The sequence below is a fragment of the Aphidius gifuensis genome, linkage group LG2 (assembly GCF_014905175.1).
Source record: "Aphidius gifuensis isolate YNYX2018 linkage group LG2, ASM1490517v1, whole genome shotgun sequence".
In the NCBI taxonomy this organism is placed as follows: domain Eukaryota; kingdom Metazoa; phylum Arthropoda; class Insecta; order Hymenoptera; family Braconidae; genus Aphidius; species Aphidius gifuensis.
The window spans coordinates 15917697-15943553 of record NC_057789.1 but is presented as its reverse complement, the minus strand read 5'-3'; the positions used below and the strand labels follow the sequence as shown (position 1 = coordinate 15943553).

Below are 25857 nucleotides of genomic sequence, written 5' to 3'. Positions count from 1 at the left end.
GCAGGGTAGTGAAAAAAAAAACAGTGTGCCAGCCATGTAACGCTCGGAGCGAGCCAACGCTCAGAACGAGCGAACGCTTAGACCGACGTGCGTTTGCCCATATAACTAATGAGAGCGAGTAAGTGAGTGGTAAGGTTAGAATGAATTTATTTGTGTGTGCGTTGCCAATAGTGTGGCTGATCGGTTTGCAGCGTTTATGAAAATAATGAAGAAAAAAATAATAAATAAATATACTAAATTCAAAATTATTATTAGTATATTAATATCATTGATATTATTCAGAATATTATTGAAATCATTGTTATTTATAATAAAATTATCAATATACATAACCATAGTATAAATAAAAATAACAACAATAATTTCAATAATATCAGTGATAATAATAATAATAATAATAATAATAATAATAATAATAATACAGACAATAATATTCAAATATAAATAATAATAATTATCATATTTTGAACATATTATTATAAATGTTATTATTGATATAATCAATATCATTGATATTATTACTAATATTATATCGATATCATTGTTCATAATATTATTGGAGTTATTGTGATTTATAATAATATAATTAATATATAACCATAGTATAAATAAAAATAACAACAATAATTCCAATAATATCATCGATAATAACAATGTCAATATAATATTAGTAATAGTATAAATGATATTAATCATATTAAAAATAATAACAATGGTATTAATGATATTAATAATAAAAATAATAATAATTTTGGATATTTATATTTCAAATATTATTATTATAAATGTTATCATTAATATGATTAATATCATTTATATTATTACTAATATATATTGATATTATTTCTAATTTATAATGTCATTGAAATTATTGTTATTAATATCAATATTATCAATATATATTCATTAATTCATAGTATGAATAATATAAACAATAATAATATCAATAATATCATCGATAATATTAATATCAATGGTATTAATTATATTAATAATAATAATAAGAATAATAATAGTACTGACAGTCATATTTGAATATAAATATTAATAATTATCAGTATTTATATTTCGAATATTATTATTATAGATATTATTGTTAATATCAATAATATGGTTCATAATTTATAATATCAATGGTACTGAAAATAATAATAATATTAATAACGATATAATATTGATAATATTATCAATATTTATATTTTGAATATTATCAATATGATTGATATTATTATTATAAATATCATATTGATATCATCATTTATATTATTAACACTATCAATATTATTAATAATATTATTATTATCATCATTAATTAATTGAAATAACTTGACAGACTGCGAAAGGAGTTTCACTTCCCCCGCGCGTACTGCTAACACACCTAATTTTTTTTTGAAATATCTTTCATGCATAATTTGAAACCATATTTGAATCATGACGCATCTTGTAAAAAGATGGAAAAATTATCTATAATGGTTGAATATACTGGACATGAATTTTGTCTTATTCACTTGAATTGACAATTTTTCATTTAAAACCAAAAATAATGATACATATTGACTGCAGAAAAGCAATAATATTCGAAGGGTAAACAATCTGTCTTATTTTATCAAAAAAAAAAAAATATCTACGACAAAAATGATAGTCGGTATTAATATAAAAGAGTAAAATATTTTGAAAAATCGGAGTAATTCGGAAAATTCGGAGAAAATGCAGACGAAAATCGGAGAAAATCGGAACAAGTCAGAGATAATCGGAATATATGATTTTTCGTTCTACTCCGCTTTTTCTTCGAAATTTTAATTCAACAATATGCGGAGACAATCGGAGTGAAGTGGAGTATATCGGAGAAATTAGGAGAAACACGGAGCAATAGGGAGATAATCGCAGTAATGCGGAAAAAATCTGAGAAATATCGAAGAAAAACATTCATTTTTACACAATCATTTTTACCGGGGATGAAAATAGTATTATCTTCTTAATTTGTGCACAACAAAATGCATAGCATGCACGTACTGGAAGTGATACATGTTGTATCATATAATCAAAAAACTTAAAATCATGAATATTACACATAGAATCCTTCCCTGTGGATTACATGACCTTGACGACGGTGGAAGGGCTTGTGTATCTCGGCGATCCGATGGGCTATACCGCGAAAGAGCACCTATTAGGTTAGGAGCTCCTTCGTGAAGGTTACCTATACCTGGCAGGCCGGAGGCGAGAGATCAGACAAACAAGTAATCCTATCGTAAGGAAAGTGGCGTACCCATCGCTCGAGTTGTCTTGCAACAGTGAAGCTAAAGTGTGGGAAACCGTGCTGATGGCTAAATGACACTTGACCATAGATAGTGTCGAAAATGGTTCCACTGGAGGCCTAAGTAGAGCTCCAGTTTTATTTAGACCCCTGCCCAGCATTCGGGGCTCTGCTGGGTTAGAATCATATTTCCCTAGATACTCGTGGGATTTCTTATAGACATAGAAAATACCAAAAACATTATTCCGCAGGGCTTACTGATTACTAAGACTTTTCAGGAGACACCAGAGAAGATGGAACTGGTAGACAAGGACATAAATAATTAGTTCGGACTCTATAGTGGTCACTCACGTATATGGCTATGGACCTTCACGTGCCTGTTGCAAAAGACTGAAGCCTATATATTAGAACTTACAACAGGTGAATTAATTACCTATCTACTCCCCAATGGGTCAAGCACAAGTGCTAGTTAAGCCAGGTATAAGATTTTACTGAAAAATAAATATTTTCTTAAAATTGCCCGATTCTGCATTTTTCTCTTTCTCGCGGTCGCCCTGTCGATCTTCGCCTCTAATCCACTACTTACACATACATGTAAAAACGCGCATGCATATTAGCAGCTGTGGAAAAAATAACGGAAAAATATCTGATAAAATCGGAGAAATGTCGGAGAAATTTTTTCGCAGAGGTAAGTAGAATATCAGCTACCCAGAAAAGATGAAAATGTTTTTCCATGTATAGCGAAGTCTCTAAAACGGCGCGAAAGACACATATTGGGATTTCAGAGATATCACCATATATGCATGTATATTATCATTTTTTTCCGGGTAGATACATATTGGTTCTGACGTAAAAATCCTATCCCGTCACTTTTTGTTGTGCTGCAACAAAAATTGTTGTATCGTTTAACAAAATTTGTTGTGCTGTAACAAATTTTAGGTATCGTTGAACAAATTTTTTTTAGTTGACACTATCATATCAAATTAATATTAAATTGCGAATTAGTACTAAGTGTATATCTAAAAATATACCAAATCAGTAGTTCAAGGACAGTCTCTAAATTCGCTGTTATATTGATGGACTAGTCCTCAAACTATGAAATACACAAATTCATATACTCATACGTATAATATGAAACTATGAATTTGTGCAATTCGTATACGAACTATAGTTTGAGGACTACCCTGGTGGAAATATTACTCCGGTATTTCTCCGTTTTTGGCTGATTTCCGGAGAAATTACTCCGGCGTGAGGTTGGTGGTGGAGAAATTACTCTGGGATGAGGTTAATGGCGGAGGAATGACTCCAGCATGAAATTAATTGCGGAGAAATTATTCCGGTATGGAATTGATGGCGGACAAATTATTCCGGCATAAGATCGGTGAAGGAGAAGAAACGTCGGCATGAAAGTGGTGCCGGAGGAATTATTCCGGCATGGGAGTAGTGCCGGAGAAATTATTCCGGCATGGGATCGATTGCGGAGAAATTGTTCCGGCATAGGATTAGTGCCGGAGAAATTATTTTGGCATGAGATCAGTGAAGAAGAAATTATTCTGGCATGGGATTGATGGCCGGGAAATTATTCCGGCATGGAAGGAGTGCCGGAGAATTTATTCCAGCATGGGATCAGTGGAGGAAGAAACTCCGACATACAACTAGTTGTGGATTAATTTTTCCGACATTAATCTCATGCCGGAGTGATTAATCAACCATCAATATCATGTTGGAGTAATGACTCCGGCATAAGATTAATGTCGGAAAAACTAATCCGCCACTAGTTTGATGCCGGAGTTTTTTCTCCTCCACTGATCCCAAGCCGAAATAATTTCTCCGGCACTCCTTCAATGTCAAAAAAATTTCTCCGGCACTCCTTACATGCCGGAAAAATTTCTCCGCCATCAATTACATGCCAGAATAATTTCTCCTTCACTGATTTCATGCCAGAATAATTTTTCCGGCACTAATCCCATGCCGGAATAAAATTTCCGAAATCGATCCCATGCCGGAATGATTTCGTCTTCACTGATCTTATGCCGGAATGATTCCTCCGGCACTAATCCCATGCCAGGTAATTTTCCTACCTTCAATCTCATCCCGGAGTAATTCCGCAGGAAATGGGCCAAAAATGGTGCAATGCCGGAGAAATGCCGGAGAAAGCCGGAATAATGGCGGAGAAATATTTCTACAATCGTAGACCATTGATATAACATTGAAATCAGGGACTGTCCTCAAAATACTGACTTTGTATATATATTTAGATATACACTTAGTACTAATTTGCGATTTTAATTATTTTGATGTAATAAAATTATTTTTACAATGAAAATCTAAGCAGCCAGTTATTATAAATTTTATTTTACATCCCTTACTTGTATCATATTCATTATTTTTATGACAGAACTCATCCATCACTAATTCTGCCAGAATGATGTTGAAATAGTATGGATATTGGAAAAATGTCTCCAAACAAAGTTTAAGTGTAAGTCCACTAAAAAATTAGGTGTTGATGATCAAGTACGCAATAATAAAAAAAAGTATAAACAATAATTTCTCAGAGATGCATGTTCATACAACACATGACGTTTTCACGTCATGAGTTTGTCATTATTTCAAACTCACTAAATTGATGTTGGATACATATTGTTACAAAAAAACAATTCAATAATCAACCCGTTTATGATATAACATACAATTTATAATAACTTGCTGCTTGGATTTTCATTGTGAAAATCAATTTATTCTATTAAACTAATTAGATTGCGTATTAGTTCTAAGTGTATATCTGAAAATATACATAATCAGTAGTTTGAGGACAGTCTCTGAATTCGCTGGTATATAAATGGACTAGTCCTCAAACTGCAATATGCACAAATTCATCAGTTCATACGTATAATATATGAATTTGTGCATATCTTAGTTTGAGGACTAGTCCATTAATATAACAGCGAATTCACGGACTGTCCTTACAATACTGATCTCGTACATTTCCAGATATACACTTAGTACGAATTCGCAATTTAATTAAATTGATAAAATAAAATGATTATTACAATGAAAATCTAAGCAGCAAGTTATTATAAATTCTATTCAATACCATAAACAGGTTAAACATTGAGTTTGTCTCTGTAACAATATGCATCCAACAACAATTTAGTCAGTATGAAATAATGACAAACTCATGCCGTGACTGTGTTGCATGTACATGCATCTTTGAGAAATTATTATTAAATATTTCTATTATTATTTCGTACTTAATCATCAAGACTCAATTGTTTAGTGGAAGTGTATATCTGAAAATATGCAAAACCAGTAGTTCAAGGACAGTCCCTAAATTCGCTGTTATATTAATGGACTAGTCCTCAAACTACGATATGCACGAATTTATATACTTATACGTATAATATATGAATTTGTGCATATCGTAGTTTAAGGACTAGTCTATTGATATAACATTGAATTCAGGGACTGTCCTCAAATTACTGATTTTGTATATATTTAGATATACACTTAGTACTAATTTGCGATTTTATCTATTTTGATGTAATAAAATTATTTTTACTATGAAAATCTAAGCAGCAAGTTATTATAAATTTTATTTTACATCCCTTACTTGTATCATATTCATTATTTTCGACAGAACTTATATCCAACAATAATTTTGTCAGTTTGAGATAGTGACAAACTGATAATGCTAAAATAGCATGTATTCTGGCAAAACTGTCATCAAACAATTTTCGAGTTGAACACCATTTAAAAATTAAGTCTTGATCATTGAGTACAAAAAAATGGAATGAGGGAATGTATTGATTAGATTTTTTATCAAAATCTAAGCAGCAAGTTATTATGATTATTATTTGACAATTCTATCCATTCCATTTTTTTGTCCTCAATGTTCAAGACTTAATTTAAAAAAAAAAAAAAAATTTAGTTTCTTTTATATCCGTATATGAATATTTAAAATAAAACTGCTAGAAGTATTATTTACTATTCTCATTAATTGACTCGAATAATTAATATACTTATACAGGTATTAGTGAGTAACATCTGTACTCCATTCTTCAATATTAAAATAATATTCTCAACTCATACTTCAGAGAAAAATCCAGTATAATTTTAAAACTATTATTTGTATCAAAATTAAAAAGTAATACCGGATAAATCATAATAATAAAACTAGGTTTTGGAAATTCACAAGTTTGAAATCCTGACTGATCAAATAATGTCCCCAAAATCGCTCTTAAACTAAATACGTTTTTTGGGGACTGTCCTCAAAATCTATGCCTTTATCAATAGTTCATTTTAAGGACATTTCTGCATTTTGAGGACCGTCCCTGAAAATTATTGAAAAAAATTGAGGGTCTTGAAATAATTCCAGAATAAAATATTTTTTTTGAGGACGGTCCTTAAACTAACGTCGTCACTTAAAAAATAACGGGGACCGTCCTCAAAATGCAGAAATGTCCTCGAAGTCCTGGATAAATGACTGAAATGGACCTCAGTAGCACGTCTACACATACATATAGAGATATATATATATATATATATATATATATATATATATATGGGGTATTTCACATTTTTCAGAGATTCGAAAACAAATATTTTTTTTGAGTTAGTCATCGACTCAGATGTACCTCTGATTTTTTTTTTATTTTTACCATCATTAACCGTCGAGCCAGAATCAAAAAACACCTCCTTCACAAGAGTAAACTACGATTTCGCCATTTTTTAAAATTCTGATTTTTTTACTGTAAATAGTAGAGCACAAGATTAGCTTAATTTCCAAATTTTCATCATGGGATAACGATGGATTCATTATCAAAAATTTTTTTTTCCATGTGAAAATTACTAAAATCAGGCAAGATCATATCCCAAACAACAGGTTTTTTTTTTGTCTCTCATAGAAAATTTCCTCACGATACGGGAAAAATACGAAAAAAATTCCCACGCATGCGCAAAGTGGTTAAAAATCGAGTTGAATTATCGAAAAAACGGCTATTTATCGGTTATTTATCGTACAGCTATTAAAATAACGATTGATTCTGAAATTCAATAATGGTGATCGATAAAACTCGTCAAGGAAAAAAAATGTCCTAATAAAAATTTGACATCTCGAATAAGTATTGATTGTTTAGCTATAATTACAGCTATAGTAAAACATACCTATAACGGCTGCGTAAATCGTATGCAAGTATTCAAAAAATATCGATAGGTCGAAAAGTATTCGAGATATCGAAAGTTTTATCAGGACATTTTTTTCTCTCTGACGAGTTTTATCGATCGCCATTATTGAATTTTGGAATTGATCGTTATTTGCACATGCGTGGGAATTTTTTCCGTATTTTTCCCGTAATCGTGAGGAAATTTTCTATGAGAAACAAGAAAAAAAAACCTGTTGTTTGGGATATGATCTTGCCTGATTTTAGTAATTTTCACATGGAAAAAAAAATTTTTTATAATGAACTCATCGTTATCCCATGATGAAATTTGGAAATCTCTAGAAGAAGCTCTACTATTTACAGTGAAAAAATCCGAATTTTAAAAAATGGCGAAATTGTAGTTTACTCTTGTGAAGGAGGTTTTTTTTTGATTCTGGCTCGGCGGTTAATGATGGTAAAAATAAAAAAAAAATCAGAGGTGATGACTAACTCAAAAAAAATATTCGTTTTCGAATCTGAGAGGGTGAGGGAAAAAACCCTGTGAGTTGACATGGAATGCCCCATGTATATTTTTAAACATGCCGGCAAGTTAACAAGATTGTACGCTGCCAGTCCTAAGCCTAGATAAAATGTGAAGGGATAATTGGAAAATACCATTAACTCTGTTGTCGAGACGTGTGTAGGCTTTAAATTTTATTTGGGAAGAACCGGGCGGGGTCGAGTATAAAATTTTGTCAAAGATTAAGACTTAATTATATGCGTTAAATATTTCCTTCTCGACTTATTTTGGTATTATATCTTTTTGTATCTTAAAAATTAATATATATCAATATAAAATAAAATTACTATAATCACAGTGAGGATTTCGAATACTTGACGCTCTTTTTTGTAAAAAAAAACTGTGTTTCTTTTTTTGTTTAGATAAATATATATATTTATATATAACTATATGTATGTGAAACGGTCATTATGATGACGTTTTGATCTGCCAATCGGTTACTTTGGTGACACTTGGTCATTTCGGTGACGGTCGTCAAAGTACCAACGTTTCAAACGAAGATTCCGATGACGGTCATCAAAATGATCGATTGGAGATTTTGCAGTTCATTTCCCCTCTGTTGTGTTTACAGCTATTGAAAATTGTCTTATTTTGAAAGGATACGCTCTGCGCTATTCACACACTGAGAAAAAAAATGTCTGCATTTAAGAGAAAAGTTGCTTAAATATAGCAAAATTTTGCTTGAAAGTTTTAGGCTTTGATTTAAAAAAAAAATGTATTAATTTGAGCATAATATTTTTTAATTAAAGCAATTTATTTGCTTTAATTTGAGACAGTTTTTTTTTTATTTAAGAGAAAAGAGAATTAATTAAAGAGAAACTTTGCTAAAAAGGAAGCAAAAATATCCCTTAAATCAATGGGTAAATTGTTTAATTTAAGGATAATATTGATTGAAGGAAATATATTGGTGTAATGTGGGAAATTTTATTGAATAACAAATCCATTAAATATATTGAAGGTAAAACATTTTTGTTCTGTGAAAACATGAAAAGTCACTGAAATACTCGATTGAGCATGAAACGGTATTTTTGGTGACAGTCATCGAAAATGCCAATCGATGCTATACCGGGGAGTTCGGTGACCGAAATAAATATGTAGAACGGTTATTTTGAGAACTTTTATATATCAAGTCAACAAGTTATAAGAATCAGTAATATTGGTGACTGGTCATCGAAATACTCACTTTATCCGTATTTTTAGATTTCAGAAATACTAAATGATACAATCACGCGATACTGAAACTCAAACAAATAAATTTTTTAAAGAATAAAAATCTGTTCCGTGATCACGGTAATTTAATACCGAGGAAGTTTTCTAATACAAGCAGAACTTTTTATGAATATTTCTGTACCATGACCTACTACGGATAATAAATCGTTCAGATTCATTAGGAATATTTCTTCTTACCATAAGACTGATTTTTTTAACAGTACCGATAAATCGTGTACTTTGGTGACCCGTGTCATCGAAATGACCGAATCTCAGTCAATTATGAGCATCCATATTTGAATTTATATAAAAGAATAAAAGACGAGACTTCCATGATTTAAAATGTGAATTTACGTGAATGTTGTGAATTCAAAAATTAGGAATCATACATAAAAAATATCAAAAAACTGAGTATTTTAGTGACCAGTGTCATCGAACTAACCGATTGGTCGACAATGACGCATGTTTGTTACAAGGAATTTTCGATTGTAAATTATATAAGAAACATAGATTTTACAACAATATGTCGATGGAAACTTTAAGTTTCGTTGAATTATCAATAATGATCAATTGAAGAGTATCACTTACGATGCCTAGAAATAAAAAAAAACAGGCAACTTTACGAGGAATTGAATATTTCAGTGACCAGTGTCATCAAAATGAGCGATTCTCGAAAAATATTCGAAAACACGTTTTAGTTTTTCTTTGGTCAGATTTGATGAAATTTAATGAGTGTTTTATGCAAAAAAGATCAAGTAATATTTAGTCATTTGATGAATTCTCACAATTTTTTGTATTGATTCTGGAAGATGAATGACTTCATTCTGAAATAGTCACTCAAAGTTTGTAACTATTATAGGTTCTTTCAATCTCAAACTTTTTTTAACATAGTTACAATAGTTACGTAAGTTTGTACTAAAAATCAGACTTTTTATCAAGATTATAGCACCTTACTACGATAACGATGAGCAATCTCTGACAGTCTTCTTGACTTACGCAAAATATTTTTTCTACACTTTTACACTGTATCAAAGCCTGATAAAATTACGTTTTAACAATTAAACACTCCAAAATATCTATTTCAATTCCTAAAATTAAATACAATTAGTATTAGTGGCGTCTACATTGTTAAATAAAGGTTTATGTATTTTAAGTCGACTCAAAACTTATTTACTAAAAGTTATGCTGAAAAAATTCTGAGTTCGACGTGAGGGTTTCTTGAAGAAACGGAATAGTCAAAAGCAATTGAAAAAATCATCACTAGTACGAAGAGAGTCACAGTATTGAGTATACATTGATAATCCTGTATTTTTAGGGAGAATTTAGAAAAAATTACGGAGTAAACTTGGATAGCTGATTTTTACTATTTTTTTTATTTTCCCATTTAATTCTTGGATTCCCGAGTCGTCAATAATTTCTTGTATTAGTGGAATATTAAGCATTGAGCGTTTTGCTTAGTATTTTTTTGTATGCACACTACTAAGCGGTCATTTCAGTAGCCGTTCATATATATAATTATATATAAAAAATATATTAATCGTTAACTTTGATGACTTGTATATATGCATATATACAAAAAAATTTCATGATTCATATATATAAGTCACCAAAGTCAACGTTTCTCATATTTTCGATGTCATCAAACTGACTGATCCGTACTTAATGTTTGATTTCTTCAAAAAATATCAATCAAAAAACAAAACTTCTTTGAAACAATTATTTGAATCATAATTACAGAGCGTTTGAAAATATAAAAAAAAAGTGTCATCAGAATGACCGATTGTCATACATATATATATTTATAAACTGTAAATTATTTTTCATTTACTTTGTATACATTTGATTATATATAATTATACACAACTATAAATAAAAATATATAATTGTAAACAAGTTTCTACAAACATATTTGGTTTTTTTTGAGAGCTGTAAAAGTTTTTTTCTACCATTTTGTACATTCAGGAAAGGTATCAAGATGTTTATAGTCCAAAAATTTAATTTCATTTAACAATCCATCATCAGACACTCTTTATAAATTTTTTACCATAACATGTGGTTGTATACATATTATAAGTTCCGATACGAATAACAAGAGAAATTTTACAAATCATATTCAATCGGATTGACAAAAGTTCAGTTTCTTCTTGAATGGAAACAATATGATCGACTGTCACTTTCATTTTTATATGTTTAAAAAAATTAATTTCTGTACCAAAACATTTCATAATAAAACACCACTCATCATTGTGGTCAAAGGAACAAGCCTTCATATTTTGATGTGTTAGTCTTAACCCCGAAATTGACATTGACAAGCTCAACTGTAATGTACTCATATTAAAAAATAAGTCAATTGAGGATCCGGATGCAATAACTCGCCGAGCGCTCGAAGTCAAGAAACTGCTATGTTGCTGTGGGTGAAAAATAGGAAAAATTAAAATTGAAAAATAAAAAAAAATAAAAATACAGTCGTCGATAGAATTAAAAAATACATATTTTTCTTCAAATAATTTTTTTTTTATAATAATTAGTTAACGAGATAAAAAATATAAACGAAAATTTTTTTTCGTCAATATATAACTCAAGATAACTTCTTTAAAATTAATAAATTAACTTGAATTTTCTACTGACATAGCTTCATTATAAGCTACCGATGCAGGATCGTATTTATTAATATTGTTTAATTTTTATTATATGATTGTTTAATGTCGATGAAAAATTCAATTCGTCTAACTTTGAATGAAAAAAGAGTCGGAGAAATTTAATAATTGAGTAACTTGTCAGTGGCAATATTGTTAAACAGTATATCAAGAAGTTTTATAGAAATTTTTAGATATTTTTATTAATTATTGACTGAGTTATTAATTTAACAACAAATTGCGAGCTACCGTTACGGCTATATATGCGTGATTGTCAGCCCCCTCTCTCGCGAACGCCTATGTTCACGCGCCTGTATATCCATATAAATACTAACAGTATGCGCGCAATTTGTTGTTAAATTAATAACTCAGTCAATAATTAATAAAAATATCTAAAAATTTCTATAAAACTTCTTGATATACTGCTTAACAATATTGCCACTGACAAGTTACTCAATTATTAAATTTCTCCGACTCTTTTTTCATTCAAAGTTAGACAAATTGAATTTTTCATCGACATTGAACAATCATATAATAAAAATTAAACAATATTAATAAATACATTTTTTGATCATACTGTTGCAATCGGTAGCTTATAATGAAGCTACAGTAGAAAATTCAAGTTAATTTATTAATTTTTAAAGAAGTTATCTTGAGTTATATTATTGAAAAAAAGTATTTTTTTCGAAAAAAAAAATTTCGTTTATATTTTTTATCTCGTTAACTAATTATTATAAAAAAAAATTTATTTGAAGAAAATTATGTATTTTTTAATTCTATCGACGACTGTTTTTTTATTTTTTTTTATTTTTCAATTTTAATTTTTCCTGATTTTCACCCACAGCAACATAGCGTTTTCTTGACTTCGAGCGCTTGGCGAGTTATTGCATCCGGACCCTCAATTGAAATGTAAAAAAAAAAAAAAAATTGACAAAAAATCTTGAAGTATAAAAATTACTCAAGTTAAAACATAATCTACTTTCATAATTATTCTTATAACTTTATAGATAGATTTAAACTTAGGTATCTTTAAGAGTTATCCAAAGATGATGTCTAAAAGTACTAAAAAGTATTAAAAAGTATAAATTGAAATTTGATAAATAAAATTTGAGTAAACTTTTTTTATGACTTATTTTTTTTTTTAATGTCAGATTCTATCTACTATTTTATTAAATATATATGTCTTTTTAAAAAAAATGATTTTAAATGAATAATTAATCTCAACTGATAAAAATGAAAAAAATTTAAATATTTTTTGTAAAACTCAAATTTTTTGATCGACTTTATTCGTTATTAACGAAATATGTATTTTTTTAGATTAAATGTAATGTTGAATGAATACTTATTCTCAGTTACTCAGAAGAAAAAGATAGAAAATTAAGTATTTCAAGTTTTTATTTTTAAAAAATATCTTCTAGAAATATTTAGTATTGCTTAATTAATGTGATGAAAGATAACTTAAAATGTATCTATTCTAATAAACTTAACTTTGAATGAAAGATAACGAATTATATTCATATTAAAATGATAAATAGTTTTATACTGGACAATCGAGAACAAAAAAGAAAAAAAAAAATCTTCCAGCGACTCAAAATAATTAATATTGTGACGTACCCGCATTTGCGATCACTATATCCGATAATTTATATTCAATCCCATTATAATTTATCAGCATTTTGTCAAATTGTAAAATACCAAATTCTTTTATTTTGCTTTTCGCTGAAACATACAATATTTTACATCAGTTAAAGTGATACTGAAATAAGTGAGCAATAATCAATTGGTGATTATCATGAAAACCGTTTGTAATGATTGGTCAAGAGGTGTTCCATCAATAAAACATTCTTGTTACCAATAAAAACATGTATGAAAACCTATGTATTTTATGAGACAAGTGCTCTCGCGAAAAACTAATAACGAATGGAACTACTACCATTTTTCGGCATATAAATATCATCAATAATAACCTATAATTTTTACTTTAAGTGTTCATCATCAAGACATTAACATCTACAACGTTGACCTCCCAAGTTGACAATGCCTTACAAACGTTCTTGATATTCACGTTAACATCTTTAAAGAAAACAACGCATATTTACCTCTGATTCTGTTACCCATGTTGGGAATGACAAAATAGAGAACTTCAAAATTTGTTTTGTGTCTCGTTTATTTGAGTTTATTGAATAATCCAATATTTATTTTCATGAAAGTTTGATAAAATTAGTTTCAAAACAAAAATAAACATGGCACGTAACAATATTGATTTAAAAAAAAAGAGAAAAAAAGATCGTTGAGCGATTCAATATTATGTCCAGTAAAGATCTACCTCAGCAATTCATATACGTCGTTTTGAGATCTTCAAAAGATCGATAAACAACAAAGTTTTTCTTACACACCCGTGAAGGAGAAAACAACATGGCCAAGCATTGGGCCAAGCCTGGCAAAATGTTGCCAAGTCTTGGCTACTACTCTTGGTCAGTGCTTGCACCAGGCTTGGGGATTGACACCAATTTAAGCTTGGCTACCAATACTCGGCCAAGCATTGGCTGCCAATACTCGGCCAAGACTTCCAAAAAATTAATAATTTTATAAAAAAAAAAAAATTTTTAATTGTTTAAACAATTTAATTTTTTTCTTTATATAATTAATAATTTATTTGACTGAAAAAACTACATAATAAATATTTGACATCACCAGGACTTGAACACGATACCTTCTAGATGAAACTCCAGAGCCTTACTTACTTAACCATAGCAGCAATAATTAGAGATGAGGAAAATTTGTTCTACTCGAATTTACATTATAATCATGGCAATTCAAGAATCAACCGACACTCGGTCGATATATAAATTTTATTTGTTTCATTAACCCCGGAATATATTTTAATAATTTATAAAAAAAAAAATTTTTTTCTTGAAATTTTCGTTATGTAAGAAAAAAATGAGTAGCTGTTATACAGTATATAATTGAATAAAAAATTTTCAATATTGAATACATAACAGCGGCTCTTAATATATATTCACATATGTCGAAAGAATAAAAAATAATCAATTTTGGCGAACCAAAGAACAATCGACACTCGGCCGACAAATGGCAAGTCAAGTTCACCAATCTTTAATGTGCCAACTCTTGGCCTAATTGTATATTCCCAGTCTTGGCCGCCCAATAATTAACCAAGACTTGGCCGATGAACGGTCGATTAATGGCTGGCCAGCCCTTAATGAGCCAAGCCTTGGCTTAATCATCTGTTTCGAGTCTTGGCCACCCAATAATTTACCAAGACTTGGCCGATGAATGGTTGATCAATGTCTGGCCAGCCCTTAACGAGCCAAGCCTTGGCTTAATCATCTGTTTCGAGTCTTGGCCACCCAATAATTTACCAAGACTCGGCCGATAAATGGCTTGATAAGAGCTGGCCACCTGGAATACAAGCCTTGGTAAGCAAATAACCAGCCATGAGTCATCCAAGCCTTGGCCCATGGATGGCGCACGATTGGCTGCCATTATTGGGACAAGACTTGGCCGTGTTGTGAGTCTTGGCAATTCCTACCCGGGTATAGATAAATTGAATTCTTAATCGACATAAACTAATAAATATAGAGTAATAAACAATATGAATAAATCATTTTTATAATGATACTGCTGGCATTTTTCGAATATACATAAAAGCTACACTCAATTTTCCGAATCGATATTAAAAGAAGTCATCACGCGCAAATTAATTGTCATCCGGCCGAGATATTAATTTTTGAAAATTGAAAAAAACACGAATTTCAAAAGCCGTTAAAACTGATTGGTGAGCTAGGGTATTTTTTTTTAATGTATTTTCGATAAAAAATAAAAAATCTCGATCAAAAAAAAATGGTTGAAGGGGTTAAAAAAATTATTAAAAATTAAATTATAAAATTTGAATTGTCGAGCAATTCAGGGGCTGAGCGGTATGAGGATTACAGAGCGGCGCGAAAATAATAGAATGGTGGGGAGTTTGGCAGTCAGCTTGGAGTTTATATTAGAAGAGGAAAACTATAGAAAGAAAAAGATAAAAACTCCCCACCACTCTATTATTTTCGCGCCCCTACATACATTACATACTCTTTTATCACAAGTATCATAAGTGTAGAAGCAAGTATTCTACATGTGAAATGAGTATTTTGTATAGGAAATCATACAGCGAGCTGCGAGCCATCGTGACTAGGTTTTAGACGTACGTTGCCATTTCAATAATAATATATCTCAGTATTATTGTTATTATTACCTACAGCGACCCATCGTAAGCTAAAATCACCACATACATCCTTATGTAGTGATGTTATAATAATTATCACTATTATGAGAGAGCCATATAGAGGTCCAGCGTGATCATTAGTATGTCAACGGAAATTCAAACAGAGTTTCACCAGGACTTTACCTCTGATACATACCCACGAACCTTTACAAGATATCTGTTTAAGATTTATAAGCGAGAAAAACAGAGCACCTCGCACAAAGCGGATAGCATGCATGTTGTATACACGGAGAAAAAAAAAAGATAGATATTACCAAAAAAAAAAGTAAAATTTACATTTTTAAAGGTAAATTTGGTGACAAATTATAAAAAAAGATAAATATTACGTTTTTTGCAATTAACTATGAGAAAACGCAAAAATTATCTTTTTGAAAGCTAAAAACCAATAAGCTAATATTTACAATAGAGAAAGATAAAAATTTAGGTTTTCATAGTAAATAAAAACTTTGACATTGACCTTGTTGAAACGTAAAAAAAACGTTGTAGAGAGATAAATAAAAACTTTTTGAAAAGATAAAAAAAATCTTTTTGAAACGGTAAAAAAAATCTTTTTAAAAAAGTAAAAAAGTATTTTTGGTTTACCACAGACGTAATATATGATGTTTCCTTCTTTTTATTATTTTTTTTTTTGGTTCCTAACTGTCTCGACCGGGATTCGAACCTACGACTCTACCTAAACCTATATTATATCTATCGTTTTGAACCTTGTGCGCTATCCTCATAAACCATCGCCCGCTACTATAAAAGGTTGAAAATTATCGTCCTTATTGATAATGACTTTCGATGAACACGAGGAAACAGATTTTTTGAGTACTAAGGTGTATAAATCGAGACATAAATGTATATAAAAAAAGTAGAATGATTTGAATTGTTCAAAAATTGAAATCTAACCGATTATTCGAAATTTTGAAATTTATTTCAGTTGATTTAGCTAGAATTAGTAGACAATAAAATCAGAAAAATCGATTAATGAATTTTATAATAAATCCCAAGCCATCTGATGCAACTATTTTAACTTATTTAGGTAATTATAGCTAAAAAATTCATAGAGATTTGTGAGAAATTTATAACTTTTCCTTAGGTACTGCATTTCTTTGGGGTTTTTCTGATTTATTTAACAAATAAAATACTTGTAATTTTTTATTTTTTAAAAATAAAAATGACCAAGGAAAAGCAGTAGCTAGGGAAAAGATGTAGCTGAGGAATTGAGGTTGCCAAAAAATTATGTTTAGAGGAAATAATGTTGCTTAGAATATAATTTTTACCTTTTTTCTTTCTCCGTGTAGCGGCCAACACACACATACATGAAAACACACACATGCGACAAAAAAGATTGTAAAAGGGCACAGTTCACATAGTAGGCTTAGTCTGAGCACATGTCTAATTCTTAGCATTCTTGAGCACATTTATTTTATTGATATTCAGTTAAATAAACAATCTTGAGCACTCAGTTATCAAAATTAATATTCAGAACACGTTTATATACCAAAAGAGCGATAAAATCAAAAATATCAGTTAGTAGTTTATTGTTATTAGTCATTTAAATTACGACACATAAAACAGGTCTCCGGTTGATGTCAATTATTATAATTGACTCAACAAGACATTGTAGTACACCAGTTATTTAGTGTAGTGATTATCATAACAAAAAAAAACCTAGTTTTTTCTACAAAAAGAAGCGTCAAGTATTCGAAATCGTTTAGCTATTTTATTTTTTTAATACAAAAAGATGTGGTACCAAAAAAAGTCAAGAATTACATATATTTTTAATGCATATATTAAGTCTTAACTGTTGACAAAATTTTAAACTTGACACCACTTGATTCAATATATATTATATATAAATATGAAATTAAAATTTATTTATTTATTTATTTATTGACAGTTCCAACAGATTACTCCATTAACAGGGTACTGATAAACAATTTTTGACAATTAAGCATATTTTTTTTTTTTTTTTTAAATACTCATAAATTAAAAATTAAAAATTGAATTAGTAACGGCTGCATTCTCTTTGAAAATTGAAAATTTTCAAAACTCCGGTGGGAGGACGCGTTAATTTAAATTATAATTTTTACTTATTATTATTTAATTATGAATTGTAATATAATAAATTATTATATTACAATTATTCATTATATTAAATTTATTTATCAAACTTTAATCTCAAACTTTCAAAAAACAGGATAAATACAAAATAAATAAACCAAATTGATTCCTAGAATTGTTGAGTGCTACCATCTGCCATCTTAAAAAAAAAAAATCTAATGGTAAAAATGAGTGGGTGCCGGGTGGTATGCTCTACAGTCACAAGTGCGCGTGCGTACGGCAAAAAAAAATAATGAAAAAAAAAAATAATGATTATTTAAGTCTTCATTAATTGTTTAAATAATTAACTAAAAAATCTCATATTATAGTCAAAAAATTTGTTAGAAAATTTTCTACAACCTGATAAGCCAAATAAGCTCATTGAATGATTTCTTTGTGATTCTTTTTATTTTATAAACTACTCACTCTGATATTTTTTATAAACAATCGCTAATTATAAAAAAACTAATTGTTGAAAATATTTCAAGTATGGCCCTGGTTGTAGATTTTTCGACGAGGAATCCATTAAAACTAAAATAAAACCCCTTAGTTAATTTTTTAAAAAGTTATGTATGTTCCAAAAAAATGTCGTTTCAGTTTTTCTTGAATAAACAAACGAATTCGATTTTAAAAAATATAAACTTTTTTTAATTATCTTTATTTTATCATTTACTGTTATCTGTGAAATTTTCGCATCCATGATTTTTTCTTAGTTTTCTTAATATCTCGCTTCGAAGATTTCGTTACATTTTTCTTTTGTCATTTGTAAACTCAATAATTACCCAAAAAATTTTAATTTTATCAGAGGCTCTAGAGCTCGTCAAGATCTTTAATTTAAGCCTAATACGAATAATCTAGCTTAATTATTATGGAAGCTATGAGCGGTATTCATAAAACATATAGTGAAAACAATACTATAGGTGGGACGCTTCGCGTCTATCCCACCTCCGTAAAATTAAAAAATGAGTATAAATTACATTGATAATCAGTCAATAACAAATTTATTAATTACAATTAAAATTGGTGAGAAAAATTAATATGCTGAAGTGAGGTATCTAGATGTCTTTCCTGTTAATTAGATAATTGGGAAAAAAAGGTGGGGTCAAGTTTAAAATTTTGTCAACAGTTAAGACTTAATATATGCATTGAAAATATATTTAATTCTTGACTTTTTTTGGTACCACATCTTTTTGTATCAAAAAAAATAAATTAGCTAAACGATTTCCAATACTTGACGCTTCTTTTTGTAAAAAAAACTAGGTTTTTTTTTTTGTTATGATATCACATCTTTTTGTAAACTTTTAATAATAATATATTTTTTTTCAAACGTTGACGAATGAATTTATTATTTATTCTCATGGAATTTTATGAGGAGGGTAATCTGTGACGTCACATTGTGTATGAGCTTTTAGCATAAGCTTCTGTTGAAGCTCACGGAGTAGAGCAATCGGAGCAAACCAGTGCATATTATCACCAGTAACGGCGCTAGTAAGTCGATTGCCCAAAGTTACATGTAGTTTTTTTTTATTTTTTTTTCCATCAAGTTCAATGAGGTTTTTTTTTTTTTTTTTGCGTTTATATACATATATACAATAAATTATAGTTGAATTAATTCATTGATTAATTTTAATTTTTGAGTTTAAATTATTTTTTTAATTGTCAATTAATAATTATTTCAAATTTCTATTAAAATGTAGGCTACTGAAAAAAAAAATTCTATATTTGATAACAAAACTTCTTGAAAATAGAATTTTCGTTCTAGGAAATTTTTAGTTTTAAAAAAAGAAAAAAAGTTCTTGTTATAAATGGAAAACTTCTTGTTAAAAGAGAAAAAAATTCTTGAAACATGACAAAATTAGATTTAGAATAAACCTAAAAAAGATTTGAAAAAAGAAAAGTTATTCTTATAATGACGAAAAAACTTCTTGAAATAAATGCTAAAAAGGTCTTGAATGTAGACGCATACTTCTTGAAAAAAATCTTTTTGTTCTCACTTCATGAACAACAGTTCTAAATTTTAGAACAAGGCTTTTTGGAAATAATCCGAAATGGCCTTGAATTTAGACGCATACTTCTTGAAAAAAACCTTTTTGTTCTCACTTCATGAACAATAGTTCTAAATTTTAGAACAAGGCTTTTTGGAAATAATCCAAAATGACCTTGAATTTAGACGCATACTTCTTGAAAAAAACCTTTTTGTTCTCACTTCATAAACAATAGTTCTAAATTTTAGAACAAGGCTTCTTGGAAATAATCCAAAATGGCCTTGAATGGAGAAGAAAAAGATTACTGTGTTACGTCTTGGTATTAAAATAATTTATAATTAATAAAAAAAATAATAATTTAATAGATTTAACACATGGAGATACCGAGTCAGCAAATAACATCTTTCTTTTTTTTATTTTCTAAAATTATTTTTATGCATTTTAATCAAAATTATCATTTTACTTGTTTCTCACAATATTATAAATTTTTATTTAAAATCATTTTATAAACACATTTCAAAGTCACCTTTGCAACTCGAGATTTTACATCCGTTAAAATTATTAAATTATTATTAACAAAATGTTTAAGCAAATTATTAAATGCTGACTACCATGGGAACCCTTAAATCCGATTGGTTCAACTATGGTACCACTTTTCATCCCTACCTAATAATTAAATTTTTATGGGAATAATTTTATTTTTAATATTAAGGAGCGTCACTCTTGCGACAACTTTCGTTCTATTCAAATCATTGAAACTAAATTAAAAATTTAAAATTAAAATTAAATCAATTACATCTGATAAAAATTAAATAAAATCAATTGAACTTTTACGTTTTAAATAAATAACATTTTTCGAGTGAATTTAAACTAATTAATTCTTGTGATAAATTATTATTTCCTGTGTTATTTAACCTTCCCTAATCCTATATAAAAATTATTGACTGTGACATTTCTCCGGGGTGTTGTTTTCTGTGCTTCGAGTTTATTTTACCGTTTGGATTATTCGAGACTACAAACATCAACAGGCGACCATCCAGATTGACACGCTCTCAACAATTGTTTCGGATTATTCTTACATCAAGGTACATCTACAATCATACACATTCCCTCCTAACCCGTTACCCTGTAGGGAATAACAAAATATGAGGATTTTAAAAAATAATGTTAAATACCAAGTTGATTGAATTAAATTATTCCTAATAAATTATATTATTAATTTTCAATTTAAATATTCTTCTTTTCTTTTGTTATTTCATAGACTAATTTAATTAAATCAACCTGGTACGTAACAACTGTCAAGTCAAATTTTGATTTAATTCAAGAAGAAAATTACTGCTAATTTAAATAAAAAAAAAAAATTATTTATTGAATGATACTTTTGTTAATTAACAGAAGAATGGTACAAATCCAACTTTTTTTCGTGCATGAGTTTTTTTTCCTAAACCTAAATAATTAACCTATGAGGGGATTCGAACCCTCGACCGACGCGAACACGATATCTAAGACCTAACGATTTTCCCATTGAGTCACGAGCGCTACTACGTGATGGCAAGAAAATTTTTGTCCGTATAAAGCATGACATTTATAAAAAAAAATGAATCATATTTGAATTAATAAATTAACATTTAACAATAAATATATGAAAAAATAAAAGAAATATAATTATTAAAATTTAAAAAATCTCATAAAAAACCACTAGTAATTTAAATTTATATTTGATATTGAATTTTTTCTTAATAGTTTTATTTATTGAATACATTCACAGGAAAAGAAAACGATGGTTTTACATTGTCAGGATTTTTTTTTATATTATTAATAAAGTAAAACAAACATTGAAATAAAATTTTTTATTATGTCTTATAATATATGTAAAAAATATAATAATAATTATATATTTTGTTGATTCGTTAGAATATGAATAATGTCAACTAATATACCCAGTAATAAATATTTTCTTCTTCATTTACTTATTTAAATTTTACGTGTTGGGATTAATGAAAATTTTTGTTTTCTATATTCCATTCTGCAATTAATTTGATTTTCTCCATCACTGTCATTTTCAAGACGTTCAGGTGTCTCAGGTATGACCTCGTTGTCATCTTGTTCTTCAGGTACCTCTGGTATTATTTCATTGTATCCATGTTCCTCATGGACTTGTTGAACATCTGGTGTATAATTTATTTCATCAGTATCTGGAATTGGTGACAGATTGGTGATAATACCAACACTTTCATAGTGAATTGGTGTTTTAACGTTGTACAAGATTTGCTGGATGACATTTCATAGGGGTATTGTACATCCAGCGTGAAAAATGCTTCAAAAATTACGTCTAAAGCAGTGACAACGTTATCTACTTTCCACTTTACATCGTCGATGACACAAAGTACTTCATTTAGATGATTCCAATCTATTCCAATGACAACAATAATTGGCTGAATTGTTTTACCCAAATTTTTCAGCTTTCGAGATCTTTTAGCTATTGCCTCATCTACTGCTTCACCAGTCTGAAAAATTATATTTTGTGAATGTTTATTAATTATTAAATATGTTTACTAAGTATATTTTGTTAATGTAAGATTATGTTTTTTTACTTACTTCAACGTGCATTATCATACTCAGAAAAACGTCAACAAGTGTTGTTTTTACACGTCTTTTGGCTCGTCCATGTGGTGGCATCAAGTATGCGAGCATTTTGATTTTTGATGCACCTTTTACAATTTGACTTGTGTTCTCAGAGGCAATCGATTCCTTCAAATCATTGAGTTCAGCAGCCCATTTTAATTGTACTTCTTTCTTGTTGCTGTCACGTATTATATTCAACTTATAAATAAGCTGATCAAGTTTATTTTCTGACAGTACATATGCTTCTGGATACCAAGCACCAAAATCCAATTGGATAAGTCTGTACCCTGACGAATTTTTTAAACTTGGCCAATTGTTTAAAAAAGTTGTCAATGACAGAGGCTCATCATCTTTTTCTTGTTTTTTTTTTTTTTTTTTCCTGTGCTGGTTGTTTTTGTAATTCTTTTTTACGTAATGGTAGTGTTAATTTCCATGCTTCTTCCACCCTGTCCCATGGCTCGCATGTATTTTCGTCAAGAAATGCTTTACTTTCAGCAATATCTTGTTGCATTTCTGAAAACGATATTAGTTTAAACTATGTAGAATGAAAAATTTTTTAATTTATGTAATAAAGTAAAGGAATATTACCATGTGGTACCTCTTCGTCAAGAACTGAAGATTTTCGTCGAATACCCACGACATCAGCTTTTTGGTTTTTGACATAATGCCATAATGAACCAGAGTATGTACCATCCACTTTTCTTTGGAAATAAAATTCTTCTTTTTCACTTTTAAATATTTCACATATTTTTTTTGACATTGTTTCTAAATCAAACACTCCTAATCTGTTAACAAAATGAATAAATATATGTTTATAAATATAAATAAAATTTACAAATGATAATATTATTACCTTGCATTAATTTTTCAACCAGCATCTCCCACAATTTTTCTGATGTATTTTTGGTCTCTTTTTTGTCTCGGTAGTTGATGAGGATTTGAGTTGTTGTATCCTTCAATGATAGCTCTACCTTGTGGTGTTTCACTTATCAGTTGCACAATATTCATTCCCTCAATACGACTGACAGCGTCTACTCGACGAAGTTGACGTGGCTGAATGTCTATATGACCCACATCATCTTGGTCGTCTATTTGTCTTTCATCATTTTCTGCCTATTTTAAATTAAAAAAGATATAATTTTTCAACCAATTTATAGTTTCTTTTTTCGTTTTTTTTTTTTTGTTTTTTTTTTTTCATGCTGTACTGTTTGAAAGAACAAAAAACTTATTTTCAATAATAACAACAATGTTTGCAATACAAAAACACTGTAAGCTACTATTAAAAATTACAAAATTCAAGTAAACATAAAAACTAAATTCTCGATAAAAAAAAAAAATTCAGATCGAGATCAATAACACCGTAATCAATGAACTCATGTATATTTTTTTGTGAATGACAACAAAAAAAACTAATAATTCAGTAATGTAATAATTTACTTACCATCCTGTTTTATATATTAACAAGCTCGAGATAATTGAAATAATTGAAAATGTAGTGCAATTAAATCAGCTATTTCCTTGAAGATACACAAAACACAGTATACGCTTGATTGCGTGACCCACTACAAGTTCAAGCTTGTTATAAAAAAAAAAAAAAAAAAAAAAAAACACAACGATCCCGCTTACACACATGCACGTGCAAGAAGTCATGAGCCCTTGGGTACGTTCCAAAAGTCACTTAGAGGCTCAAAAGTTTAAGATGGCTGCAACACGAATATGAAATACTATCAAAAGTTACGATGGTATTCATGTCCGTGTAGCAGCCATCTTGAAGTCTCGGGCTTCCGAGTGACTTTCGGAACGTACCCCTTGTTAGTGGATACAACTTGATACGCACGCATTTACATTAGTGTGAGTTTTTCGCACGTGGTTCAACCGTCGAGAGAGACTTTCCTGCCATGTGAAATGTCAAACGTTCACAGCAACATAAGTGTGACAAAAAATAAAAACAATACTTGACAACTGATAAAAAAACTTTTTTGTAATGTATTTAGTATAAGTATTAGTTTCTCACTGGTGATACATTTTTTTTAATCAAAAAATTCAATAAAATTTATATATTTGTGAACCCTAAATCGGCTCTCAAAGTAAGTTCAGCTTATATATCGATTTCGAGGTTAGGAAGACTACAAGTTATCAATATCAGCATCTGTATGGATTATCAATATCAACAAAAATGGATAATTGGTAAATTATAACGAAATAATCTTTTTTCAAACACGTTCTGCAATTTACTAAATTTTTTATTTTTACAGAGAACATGTCTTGGCAGAGCATACTTATTGATCTTGAACTTTTTTTCCAACTGTCATCATTCATTGTTTGATAAAATACATGATTAAAAGTGGATAAATAATAACTATTGATTAGTTGGTGAGTGAGAATATGAAAAATCGATCCATTTTACTACTATTGTTGATGACGTTGTTGTATAATGAATCATTATATTTTTTTTATCATGTCATACTAACTCAAATGATATTGAAAAAATAAAAAATTCTGATATTCAATAATATTCATCATTTAACAAAATCGTAATTTTTTTCTTTCACAGATTAAATTGTATAACGTTTATTGTAAGTGTTGTTATACGTTTTTTTATAAAAATACACGATCGTTGTAAAATTAATAATTACACTGAAGAAAGATAATGTTTAATTAGTGAGTACCAATAATATAAAGTATCAATTTTTTATTTTAAAAAGTAAAAACTTTGGTTCATATGATTCATAATTACAAGATGTTTCAAAAACATGGCGTTTTCTACTGCTATTGTTAATAATATTTTCAATGATAAAATTGTAAAATTGATATTATTTTTATTGTTACAATATTTTTTTTGCAATGACCATCACATTTTTATTTTCGTTATATTATATATTGATGAATGTGATTGGAAAAAGTCTAAGCAGTTTTTTTTATTACTATAATTAATTCGTGTCGTTTATTTTTCATTCAAAAATATGTGAAAAGATGTCGAAGAAAATACTCAGTGTCTTAAGCATTCTATACTGATAGTAAAAAAAAATACAGAACTCTTTTAAAAATAATTATCAA

At 28.9% G+C, this 25857-nt stretch overlaps 1 protein-coding gene and 1 long non-coding RNA gene across 9 annotated transcripts in view; both read right to left on the bottom strand.

The window, feature by feature from the left end:
• The window catches only part of LOC122849204 (scavenger receptor class B member 1), a 192162-nt gene that overhangs the window by 128936 nt on the left and 37369 nt on the right, over positions 1-25857 (bottom strand). The window contains exon 1 of one of the 8 annotated variants that reach the window (XM_044147836.1): positions 13432-13530. The exons of the other annotated variants lie outside the window; for them this stretch is intronic. Within the exon in view, the coding sequence (XP_044003771.1) occupies positions 13432-13492 (61 nt within the window). The 5' untranslated portion in view covers positions 13493-13530. Of the gene's footprint in view, positions 1-13431; positions 13531-25857 lie in introns of those variants that run through there. 8 annotated transcript variants of the gene reach the window in all.
• On the bottom strand, positions 19744-25284 carry LOC122849205. The gene is made up of 4 exons (XR_006373533.1): positions 23654-25284; positions 23389-23585; positions 22774-23313; positions 19744-22682 (listed from the first exon to the last, which is right to left on the bottom strand). It is a non-coding gene; the product is annotated as an uncharacterized LOC122849205 (long non-coding RNA).